At 37.4% G+C, this 13,604-nt stretch overlaps 1 protein-coding gene across 3 annotated transcripts in view; it reads left to right on the top strand.

Annotated features, from left to right (window-relative positions):
• Window positions 1-13,604, top strand: part of cobll1b (cordon-bleu WH2 repeat protein-like 1b) — a 54,349-nt gene that overhangs the window by 845 nt on the left and 39,900 nt on the right. For 2 of the 3 annotated variants that reach the window (XM_084421696.1, XM_084421698.1), the window contains exon 2: window positions 590-664. In XM_084421696.1, coding sequence (XP_084277822.1) covers window positions 590-664 — 75 coding nt within the window. Of the gene's footprint in view, window positions 1-589; window positions 672-13,604 lie in introns of all 3 variants that reach the window. The other variant, XM_084421697.1, reaches the window with a different exon arrangement.

Below are 13,604 nucleotides of genomic sequence, written 5' to 3'. Positions count from 1 at the left end.
ATTTGTATAGCGCTTTTCACAATACAGATTGTATCAAAGCAGCTTCACAGTATTAAATTAAAATAATACAACAAGGTTTGTTTCTAGTGGAATTTATTGATAAAATCAAATTAGATTAAAACTATTATGTTGAGGATTCGAACCCATAGTCACGTTTGAACCACATCACTAGACTAATAATTTTTGCTTGCTCGTTAAATAAAAGTGCCTTGTGACAGCCAGTAAAGATCCTTCCTCCCTCCCTGGGAACACACCTCTACACACCCTTCTGAAATAAAAAATAAAATAAAAATCTTCCTAAGCTGGTCCTGAGTGGTTTAAGCTGGTCTTCAAGGTTGACCATTTTAAAAGTGGCCCTTCTTAACCCAGCCCATAGACCAGCCTTGTTGGGAGAGCAGCAAACCAGCTAGTCTGGTGTAAAATGAAGATGTTTGTTTTTTCAACAAGGGAACCATGCCCACTATTGACTATCTGGTATGAAGAACCACCTTCTGCAAAACTGACTCGTCGAGTTTAACCTCTTATTCTGTCAGCACTCACTTTATAGTCACTGTGCCACGAGTGAGTATATTTGCTCTCTGTTCTTCAGTGCCAGGGATTTCAGAGCCATGCAGGCCGCGGCAGGGATGGATGGCAAAGCGCACAGCCGACCGCCTGACCGAAGGTACACCGTAAGCACTAAAAGATTTACTCCTTAACTCTGGGTTTCATCTGTTTCGAGCAGTTGTGTTATACAGTATGTCTTGCACTTTGAATATGCTTGTTTGTCTCGAAATCTTCGATTTTATAACTTATTTCCGTTATTACAATGCTTAGCAATCAGTTTAGGTTAAGAGGTTCCTTTAAAGTTTTGACATCATACAGATTTTTAATATTATCAAATATGTTTGTGCTGTTGTTTTCCCATCAACATGATGATGTCACTTCCTTGAGGATGATGTCGACAACTAGCTTTTGTTAGTAAAAGATATTCTGCGGATATTATGTGAAGACACAGGAAGAACTATAAATTGATTAACGATTAAAACATTTGTATTACAAGCATTGTAGAAATTATCCAGTTGTACAGTAAGTGTGGATATTTGAGTCTGTAGGAAAGTGTCATGAAAGATAGTAATACTAATGCATGTTTGTTTATTCTTCCGTATTGTGGATTTAAAGATTATGTGGAATGAGGAGAATAGGGGAAAAGGGTAGTACTTTTCATTTTTTTTAATTTTTTTTCCAGTTTTCAAGCAGTTTATTGCACATGCATAATGTGAGTTATAAGCGATTATATGTACAGTAGCTGGAAATAAATGTATGAATGCAATGCATTGGGCAGGATTGACATTTGTGTGATCTGTCACTGTAGACTGTTTATGAGTGAAGATTGTGTGCTTGTTTACAAGACAGTCTGACTGTAATTAAAGTCTCTGTTGTCGCAGGCATTGCCTCGACCTTTGACCTCGGTGCATTTCCTGCCTGCAGAGCAGAGCTGAGAAACGCTCTTGGACACATGTGGAGGTCATGGGAAATGAACTTTAGGGGAGGGGGAGTCTCTGCAAAATCTCTGGCAAAATTCTCCTGGTTAATTTCTTTGCTGGGGAAATGAGGATGTAATTGCATTTGTTACATTACTGGACAAGAGTCGTCGAGCGACGAACGGGGTCTACAGTTTTCATTTCCCTCTTAGATAAGACTGGAGATTACAGGAAAAATGGTTGCTGCGTTCAATGTGAGGCTTGTTAATTTGACCTCAGAGGCAATTGTACTTATCTGGTGTAATAATCCATGTCTGTGGGGGCAATTCTACAGTCTCAGAATCAGACTAGGAAATTTAAAATACACAAACCAGACACAGAACTGGTCTTTGAAAACCACATGAGGCCGATTAGCCGCCTGTATCATGAGTGAGGATATCTGGACGTTGAATCCTCCATATGCATTAGCGTCAAATATGATCTTTATTAACACACTTTGGACTTTAAGACTTTGGAAATTTGTGCTCCATGGGTTGAGTTTTTGCTAGGATGATGTCAGCTGAGAGCTTTCCAATGGCTGGAAGCGTTTTCTATGAAATCGGAGAGATATTTTCCAGCACGTTCTCATAACTCTCTTTTTCTGCATTATTATATCTCTCTCTCACACACACACACACACACACACACACACACACACACACACACACACACACACACACACACACACACACACACACACACACACACACGCTACCTCTCCCACGATGCTATGAGCACATCCCTGTGTTATTGTGATTTTAATCAGAGGCGTGTCTGATATTTTTAAGGCTTTTTTATAAGTCTTTTGAGCTTTGCTCAAACGCTTTGATTTTGCACCCAGGATCAGTTGATTAGTGCTGTCGGTGGGGTTTACAGCGGGAAAGTTTTGTTGTGGTAAACAGCGTGACTCTTAAAGGGATACTTCACCAATTAGCATTAAACTTTGTATCAGTAGAAACCCGGTAGTATTTTCGAGTGACCGTGCTTCCCTCCCTCATGTCCTCCTGAGACGAGAGATTTCTGTATTGTGTGTCTGGAAAAAACCCTCAGATGATGCAAAAGTCGTCATTTATCGTCATCTGAGGCTTTTTTGTCCAGAGGCGAGAGACTACAGCCAGTAGGAGGAGCTCGTTCCGCATGTGTTCAACCCGCCCATAGGGGGATCTCACGATAAAACGCCGTCTTTTCAGTTTCGAGTCGACTAGTAGCCTAGTTGTATCATTTCTTCCGATACTGCCCTCTGTAACCGGGAGGCGTGGCTTGGGAGTGTCCTCGTAGGGCAGCGAAGCAAGTGCATTCTGGGAGTTGTTGTCTTTCACCCACATGAGCCAAAAATACATTTTCTGGCTTTTCTCAGTCTAGAACTTCTAAAATAATTTCACATTTCTACTACACAAATGACCCCATTCAAATACACATTCATCTTTCCAGTGGTGAAATATCCCTTTAACCGCACAGAAGTTGTTGTGTAATTCGGGGGCAGGATTCGGGTTTCTCTGGCACTGCAGGGCATCAGGCCATCAACCATCTTATGTCTGTGGTGCAACTCTGTTTGTAAATTAAAAATTTCCAGCCTTTTGCCAAGTTACACAATTGATTTATACTGTTTTCACATGAGGTTTGAAAATTTGGTCCAAAAAACAAGAGTTTGTTTTCGCAATCTCCATTTGAAACCATGAAACACAACCAGTGTAGTCTGATTCACGAATGCATGATTTAAAAAAAAAAAAAAAAAAAAATAGTGGTTAAAATAGGCTAAACGCTACCAATTTGAAACTGATCTAATCTTGTTTATACCTCAAACCTGGCATAGTGTACTATGAATATTGTTGGTTCCTACAGCAAGCAATAGCCATCATTTCACCATCTAGGTTAACTATAGACCCGATATAGTCCGACTCTGAGTAACCCATTTCTAGCCAAAATAACCTTGAATTTGGTTACATATAATTTTTTCCAAAATAACTTGCAAGATGTATGATATTCCATCATGTAGCCTAAGCAAAGTTAACAGTGATTGCAAGGTGTTTGGTTTCATTTCTTTGACATGTTCTATGCGTAGCCTGTGCGTCTATACTTGGGCTATTGTTAGACGTCTATTCAGTTTTCACTGACAGCCCGAATTTTGCCTTGTTTTAGCCTAGACGTCAGGGCTGTGTTTTGACGGCTATTAGACGTCTTTTAAAAACAAAATTTGCTTGCTGGGAAAGACGACGAAAGAGACGTCTGATAAATGAATAAATATAATGCAATTAATCACTGCCTAAGCAATGAGATAGTATTTGTATGTAAGAATGAAGACTTTACAACTGACAAATTTACTCAAATGAATCAGAATTGAATTCAGACAAATTGAAATTGAATCAGATATTATCAAGAGCATTTGTATCTGATTCTAAGGCTCTGTTCACACTCTCAGTCCAAATCTGATTATCTGTGTATCCGCTTGGAATCCGATCTAAAATTATTGACTGTCCACGTTGTGCATCGCAACTGTTCAGATTTGATTTGTGTGTCCCATGCCGCTCTTTAGTTTTCAAGAATATCTGGATTGGCTTCTATGCCAAAACCAACAACAACAGCCGCAGCATGGAGGGATTTGCAAAACAGATGTTGTCTTATGTGCAACATGACGATGTGTGCGCTGGACTACTGCGTCGTCTGAGGCAGCGGCAGAAACGTAGGAGGCTGATATGAGCGGCTTTATTCCACGCCGTCGTCTCTGCCGGTTTCAAAACATTGCCATTACCATTTTCAGAAACCTAATTTTCAGCATGTTTCCTATAACAACGTCTGATGTTTACGTTTTACATGCCGTGAGAAAGTCACATAAACCACGTGAAATCTGATCAGAGCAATCAGACTGAAACGGATATCCAGAAATGTCATTCGAATAGGATTTCAAACCACATATGAATGTAACGCGAAACTGATTTGTAAAAATCGCATTTCATGTGATTTTTGTTTTGTTTATGTTGCTGTTCACACTTGCTAAATCTGATCGGACTTCAGTCGTATTTGGACTGACAGTCTGAACGTAGCCTAATTGAATTGGGAAATCTGAACTGATTACCAGTCCTACTGAATCGCAGAAAATGCATGTCATAAACGAAGTAATTTTCTGTGTTTGTTTATGAAATATTGTAGCTAATTTGACAATGCTTCCAGCTACCAATGCAAGTGTTGCACTTTCACATCCATGCAACACATGTGACAATATTTAAATCTGTTTTGCCGATTTCCTCCCCCAAAAAAGTGCAGATAATACGGGCCTGCTAATAACGTACAGCGACTGCAGATGTGCCCGCGTTCAGCAGTGGTTTCATATTCTGGAAGCTCGGAATGGTAAAAGAAGAGACTGACAAATGAGGGGAATTTAAGTTTGATCTCTGCAAATATGAAAGCAAGATGTGGAACTTCGCAGGTGTTGGCAGGACTCTATTGTGTGCTGCTGCAGTTTGGCTTCTTTTACTCTTGACATCTGTTCTTGGAATTCAAAGCTGGTCGAACAGCTTCGGTGTTGAGAATAACTGCGGGAATGTTTACTCGCTTATGATGTCATCTTGTGTGATCTGTAGTAATTTCCACATGATCAACACAGACACTTCTACCTCAGTGCAGCACGGACCAGGCCTTGACGACAAAGTGTCACCTTAGGGACAGGGTATGGAAGCACTTGAGTGTTGTTGCAGATGTTTCCATACTTTCTCACACTCCAGCTTTCCCTCTGCATAGACTCATATACTGTACCAACACACACACAGCTGTTTTATCCAATCCGCTGTTGAAAAGCTACAGTATAAGAACAGTGATGTTATGTTGGCTTGATAACGAACTTCTGGAAACCACCCAGGATAGTCTACAATCCACCTAGCAACACCCTAGATACCATCAGAGCATCCCATCCAGAATAAACCTGGCTAGGAAACCTCTGGAAATCAGTCAGAACACCATAGCAACTGCCTTACAACACTTTCTTGTATAGCCGATGCATTGATCAAACGTCTAACGATACAATGTATCGATGCCACATGTAAAATATCTATGTGAGGTACCTTTTTGACACTCTAAAAAAAGTTTTTTGTTGTTGTAAATGTCCCAATTGGGGAGAGGGTGTGCAATTTTCAAAGAGTTTAAAGGGGGTGGTTGATTATGATTTCACTTTCTAACTTTAGTTAGTGTGTAATGTTGCTGTTTGAGCATAAACAACATCTGCAAAGTTACAACGCTCAAAGTTCAAAGCAAAGGGAGATATTTGCTTTTAAAGAAATAGCTTTTTAAGGACTACAACAAACGGCTGGTAGGGACTACACGACATTCCTCCCGGGTTAGTGACATCACCAACCCTAGAATTTACATAAACCCCGCCCCCGGAACACGATTTATAGATTATCAAGACAGAATATGCTAATCAATGACTAGAAGATAACTACACATAAGCTACATAAATTCATAAACTAACTATACAAAAATGTCCTGTTGGATTCTACATGTTGTCGCTTCTTCTCGAGTCTCTCCATCATTGTCCGACTCCGGTTTGAACATAAAAGGCTAAAAGTTTTAGAAATTTTCAGTGCATGTGTGTGTGAGTGCAAGCTGTTGAAGCTCCGCCCCCTGTGCCGGGAGCAGCAGCTCATTTGCATTTAAAGGAACAGACACAAAACGGTGCGTTTTTGCTCACCTTCAAAAAGTTACCATTTTAACATGCTATATACAAATATCTGTGGGGTATTTTGAGCTAAACTTCACACACACACTCTGGGGACATCAGAGACTTATTTTACATCTTGTGAAAAGGCCATTATACCACCCCTTTAATTAAACATTCATCTTATATGTTTTGGTTGCATTTGTGAGTTGGTAAAAATGTAACTGGTTGTGTAAACTTGGCACATAATATCTAAATATCGATAAATCAATTGATATAGCCCTGAATCGAATCGAAACGTAATCTTATCGCATAATTTTTTGAGATATCGGCAAATATCGTATCTCTGACTGAGAGAATCGATATCATATCGTGATGAATTGTCTGATTTAAACTCCTTGTAAGGCTGTCTTACGTCGAATTTTTGTCTGAGACTTAGTTGTCTGGATTAGTGATTTGAACTTTGAAGTTGTTTTTGTCTTATGAACACTTTGCAGGATATGAAAGGTTTCAGGTTGGGTGTTTTCTCAATAGAATCAACAGGATGATTAATAGTCCAGCATTTAACATGTCCTGTTTACCGTGTAAGGTTTGGCTTTAAGAGAAAACTCCCTAAAACACTTTTACAACAATGGTTAGTCTGGAAAATGTAGACATCTACAGCCTGAGGCAATCTGAAGCTAAAGTGACTCTTGACGTTTGATAGCACATGCCAAGGGATGGTTCTCTTTCTCATATTAGATACCAGAAAATGAAAGTTTGGTCATCATTTAGTCCCCTTCATGTTGCTCAAAATGTGCATGTATAGAAGAATGCAATGTGTTTGTGTGTATCTGGAAACATGCATTCGGATTGGAGAGTTAGTGCTGAAGAAAAAAAAGCACAGGTGTGTATACGGGCTATTTTATTTTATTTTTGTTATGATGTATGTTGACATATTCGAATTCTTGAGTAAACTATCCCTTTAAATATAGTACACGTGAGTTGTAGCATAGTAGCATCATTAAATACTTGCTTAATTTGCTTACTTGAGTATGTTATCTTGTTGTGACAAGCCTAGCAGGATGAACACAATGGCTCTGTTCAAAAACCTTACTGTCTACTGCCTACTTAGGGAGCACCCTATCTGAAATGCAACCTCACGATTGCTGATTTGGAACGCTTTACATAGGCAGCCTAAATGTGTTGCATAAAAATACATTGCCATTCAAAAGGTTCGGTTCAGTAAGATTTTAGATTTTTTTTTTTTTTTTGTGACATGAATACTTTTTTCCCCACAGCAAGGATACATTCATTTCTTCACGTTTAAATTGAAAGTGACAGTAAAGACATTAATAGTGTAATAAAATATTTATATTTCAAGTAAATGCTGTTCTTTTGAACTTTCTATTCATATAAGAATTCTGAAAAAAAAATATCAGTTTCCACAAAAAAAACAGTTTTCAACAATAATATAATAAATAATTTTTGAGCAGAAAATCAGCATATTAGAATGATTTCTGAAGGATCATGTGACACTGAAGACTGGAGTAATGATGCTGTAAATTCAGCTTTGCATCACAGGAATAAATTACATTTGAGAATATATTCAAATAGAAAACTGGTATTTGAAATGGTAATAATATGTTACAATATTATTGTTATTAATGTATTGCTAATTAAATAAATGCAGCCTTGGTGAACATAAGAGACTTCTTTCAAAAAAAAAAAAAAAAACATATATGTCATTATATAGATCAGTGGGTGTCTCTCACATTGTCCCACAGCAACATTAAAATAGTGTAGATTAGTGTAAAATGTTTTATAATAATAATTTATTCTATTTAGTGTCCATTTCATTCATGTAACATATTTAATATTGGGGGTATCCAAGTTATTTTTTATTAAAGTAACGCAATAGTTACTTTCCCTGGTAATTAGTTACTTTTGTAATGATGTAACTCCGTTACTAACTCAGTTACTTTTTGTGAGAAGTAACTAGTAACTATAACTAATTACTTTTTTTAAAATAACTTACCCAACACTGCTAGTCAGTCTTTAGTTGGATTGAGGTTTTCATAGCTATTTTTCGATATTAAATTATTATTATTATTATTATGAATAGTGTAGCTTCTTCTGCAATGTGTTTTTGTCAAAATGTATTCTGCCATTATCTTCTCTGAGAAGAACTCAGCATATCAGCATATTAATGTTTCCTATGTTGTGTGCACAGGCTTGGGAGTGTTACTTTAAAAATGTATTCCGTTACAGTTACAAATTACTTCATAAAAAAAGTATTCAGTAATGTAATCCAAGTACTATAATATGAAAGTAATGTAACTGATTACTTTTGGATTACTTCAAGGTCACGTATATAAATAAAGTCAAGCAAGAAGAAATATTTTTTTTTTAAACAAAAAACAAAACTTTTATTTATAAAGAATTTGGTCCAGTGCACAATATTTGCAAAATATACAAGCAGGCCTGAATATATATTTATGTAAAGGGCTATACAGACATCTAGTGGCTAATGTATGGTATTACAGATTATTTTGTTTTATTTTTTAACAAATTTTTAACTAAAAAATAAAAACACAACATTTAAAATTTTTACACAATCTACATATTAGTTTATTTTAAAATAGGCCTACATGTTGACTAAAGCCGTGATCTTTCTTAATTTGCCTGACTGAACTTGGGGCGTTGGCAGTGGGAGTTCCCCTACGACGTTACCTAGGCAGCGAACTTCCCGTTACGTGAGAAAAGATTAAGAAAGGACATTTTGGGTACTAAAAAAGCGACTCACCTAATTTCTACAAAATAGCAGCGGAATTTCCATGAATTAAAAGCGATTTTACCCGCAGGCAGCATCGTTTCTACTAGCAGCAGTGATTCAGTCTGCGTCTGAGGAGATTGTAGAAAGCTGTTATTTGCACATGCACCAGCGTGTGGCACACGTGAGTCATTACTGGCAACAGAACCAGGAACTACTGTATAATCAAGCAGCGCTCAATATAGTGGTATTATGCCAAAATACTTACTTATTTAGTTTTAAATGAAACCACTGTAATCCTGAAAGTATTCCCCACTTTTTTCAAAATGTAACTATAATCTGATTACTACTTTTTTTTTGACGTAACTGTAACGGATTACAGTTACTGGATTTTTGTATCCTGATTACATAACGCCGTTACATGTATTCCGTTACTCCCCAACCCTGTGTGTGCATGATGTCTTAAAATGTTGCCTACGTAGACAGCTCACTAGGATTTGCAACAGAGCCAGTATCTGTGGACGCCATAGATCTTCTGTGCATACCATACGTCTTGACTCCTCCACATTCCACACATACACATGCTCTCTCTCTCTCTCTCTCTCTCTCTCTCTCTCTCTCTCTCTCTCTCTCTCTCTCTCTCTCAACAGCTGTATTTAACACTCCAGCCTCCTCAACACTTCCATGAGGACTTAATGCAGTATTTCTCTCTGTGGAACATGAGAACTCCTGATTTCGCACTGCCTTTCCTGTCTGAAGAATACAAGGCCTTTATTTCTCCATGCTGTGTTTCTCCGAGCACTGAAAGAGCATGTGGCAGGACTCCAGAGAACACAGGAGAATGGGGGCTCTTTGTTTTGCTGTCAAGCCTGCAGGCAGTGACCGTAAACTGCTTTGAATGCAGCAAAAAGGAATATGCTCCAAATTGATTAGTTTGGTGTGTGCCTTGTGTTTTTCGGGGAGTTACACTCTCCGTCAGACATGCTGTCCTTTTAAATGTCGCGTTCCAGAAGATGATGCACATTGAGTTCCTCAAGTGTTACACATTTGTTGGCGCAACTGTGAGCTGTCAGTGTTGCGTGTTCGAGTTTGCTAGAATGCACATGTGTGCTTGCATTTACAAAGATGACACTTGTCTTGAGGACAGACATCGGCATCAAAAATACAAATTGGACAATTGGGGTTGTCATGATATTTGGTGTTACTAAAAGTTGAATGTCCACATTCTCTGACACTGTTTCCGGCACTAATTTTTAGCTGAATCATTGTGTTTTTTTTAGCCGGTGTTTTCTGATTCATAAACACATTAGTCTTATGAACCGACTCTTTTTAATGACTAGGCACAACAGCAACAACAAAAACTCTGTCTACGCTTTGAGATCGTCTCCTCACGTCATAAAAACACACTGAACCTGCCTGTGGGAACTGAAAGAGCTCACAGATTTCTTGAAGAAATGCTCTATTGAAGACTTTTCCACTTCATTTTTTCCTTTACTCTGAAATTAAATCCATCTATCTGCATCAGAGTCAGCCTCGCTTATAAATGCATTTTGCGGTTCTGCTGACGTTTTAGAAGTGATAAATGTGTGACTTTTTTTTACATTATTTATTTTTGGAATCTGATGTGACCCCTGATATGGCAGTCTTTTATTATTATTATTAACTAATTTTGTATTATTATTATTTTAATAATATTTTATATTGATTTAATGCTATATTATATATATTTTTAATTATTATTTAATAATTATAAAAATTATTGTTTATAATATTATTTAATAATAAAACTGTACCATTATGATTTGTATTATTCTTATTTTTAATATTATTTATCTCATTACTCTTTAATAATAATTAAAAAAAAGTTATAAAAAAATTAATATGAACATAAATTGGAGTTATGGATTGTTTTTAATGCAAATTATGGAAAACGGATGCAACTAAGAAAGTCAGACTTTGGTCAGAGTTGGCTTTAAGCAATTTCACTTTTACTTATATTTGTGGTTCATTATTTGGTCAAACTTCACAGACTTAGTATTACAATTCACACCACTGTTTATGTCACAGTCATGAATGACACCTCAAAATGTGCCATTTGTTGGAGAGAGGAGTGCTGTTACTTTTTTGATAACAACCCTAGCAACCCCTTGGCAACACCCTTGCATCATGGCAGTGAATGTGCATGGGAAAACACCACTTGCATCTTCAACAGACAATGTAATAATCGAGTTTAAACCTGCTCCCACATTGCACACAATATTTTAATATAACAAGACAAATTGTTTTCCAGCACATAAAACTATGAAAAAGACGACAATTTCCCCTCCTCCTCATTTTTCAATGTAACATGAGAGGTATAAATGTCCATCTGCCGCATAACTTAGACATCATAGTCATTCAGGGATTTCAGGCCGCTGAGCTCGCCAGCTCGTAATGACTTCTGTCAAGTGTGTCCATCTTGTTATAAAAATCTCTTGCGTTTTATTCCCTGTGTCATGTACTCAGATTTCACTAGAAATCATTGCTGTCTACATATATATATATTTATTGTACAATCTTCATGTGATTTACTCATTTAATTCTGATGTAGGTGTCCAACAGCGATCAAATCAAATTTAATTCATTTTTTTATCATGCATATTATTTGCATGCATGCTTTATAATGCTCATGAAATCAAAATTGTGGCTTTTAGTCCTTGACTATTTTTTTTAATTTTTTAATTTTTTTAATTAATATTTATTTGCTATGCAGGATTATTTGTTTAGTTGCCTTATTATTTGTATTATGATTATTATTATTTTTTTTATATTATTTGTATTATATTTGTAATATTTGATTTTATTTAAATTTATTGACTATATTTTTGTACCTATGTCAAATATTCTTGAGTTTCATCATTTGTGTGATACAAAATTTGTGCAAAAAAACACACACACACACACACACACACACACACACACACACACACACACACACACACACACACACACACACACACACACACACACACACACACACCAAATCATGACTCCAAGGCCAAAACCATGAATGCATTACCATCTCTGACCTTGCATTGCAAACCCAAGCGGTGATGAAGATCAGTGTTGTGAAGTCTAGAATTTGGCCACCCGGTGACTTTTGGACGCTACTGTGTGTGTGATTGGCTAAGAAGGAAAACACTGGCTGGTGTATCTCTGGCAAGTGTGTCTCTGCAGACAATGTCCCTTTGTCTCAGAAGAAAGGATTCAGTGTAATAGTTTTTAATTCGAACTCCAGGGGAAATACTTCCCTTTTTACTTTTATGTAAATGTTGGCTCTTCTGCTAATAAGGAGCTCTTGCAACCTTTTTATACTCCTGTATATTCCTGCACATCTCAGCCTACCACACGTTTAGTGGATTTGAATTTCACAGGTCTTCAAGGAAGCTAAGCATTTAATTCCGGTCTACTTATCTTGTAAGAGGTACAAAATATCCCAGCGAGGCTGCGAGCATGTGATCGGAACCATTTCCCTTCTGCTTTGCTTATCTAAATACTTGGCAGATGTTTTGACCGGTCTCTGTAGAGAAGGAGATGTTTTGCCCTTGACTTTTCTCTGTATCTAGACTCTGCGATGGGAATGTCGAGGTCGGGACATATGTGAACCCGGAGAGATGCGTGGGTGAACTGGAAGAGTGAGAGTTCATCAGGCAGTACATTGACCCTCTGCATGACCTGTAAAGCATGGGGTCATTTGCGGGTCGCATATGGATCACCCAATGAGTTCTGAATCCCAAATTGAGCATTATATCTGTATTTTACCATGCCTCCCCCTTGCGCTCGTCATGGGAGAGCTGCTTCAGTGGTGAACATACAGTAAATGCAGTGTTAAACACTATGACCTTTTGTTTCGGCCTATGTCTCTTTGGCTTCCTGGTGAGATGGAGGTGTTTCCATTTGTTTTTCAGAGACCGTTGTTGAGCGTCTTGTATGAGGTGGTCTAGTTTATCACAAAAGTGGTTTGTTATGTTCCTTAGATCCGTTAGATCACAACTTGTTTTACTTTGGACATCAAAAGGCGACCCAACACAATGCTTCAAAGGGTCACGAAACCCCCTGTTTCAGCAGTGCAAGTAGCAATAGATTATATTTACACTATGTAAAAACAGCCGTTTTTTCTTTGCAATAAGTTTAAATAGTAGTTACATTGCTTTTTATACTTATAAATAGTGTATTATTTGCGGAATAAGTTGCGGAAGGGGAAGAGGGGACACCATCAACACCGCAACGGCTTTGACAGTTTCGCTCTCATTGAGTTAAAAGCGCCAAAGCTTCTCCCAAATGCACGCTGCAATTTACCATTACACACAACACAATAAACACATGGTTTTATAAGCTCATGGTAAATTACACAAATACATACTTATCCTGTGACAGCTATTATTTAATGCACAAACGAATGCACAGACGTTCGCATTTGTATTCTACATCAAAAATATAAATGCGCTCTTGCATCTTTTATAACTTTTGAGGCTTTGTTTTGTGGCTTTTTTTATAAGCCGTTTGATTGGGCCATAAGATCAGTGTGAATGAATCGTGTTTGTGTCGAAGACTCAGGATCTATTGAAGAGAACTTATGCAATGCAGAAACTCTTACAAAGCAAAAACAAACACTTATTTACTTATTTTATAAAAAGAAAATTGCCAAAATATTTTTATTAAG

Source organism: Rutilus rutilus (genome assembly GCF_951802725.1).
Source record: "Rutilus rutilus genome assembly, chromosome: 10".
NCBI lineage: Eukaryota > Metazoa > Chordata > Actinopteri > Cypriniformes > Leuciscidae > Rutilus > Rutilus rutilus.
This window is presented reverse-complemented; position numbering and strand designations above follow the sequence as displayed.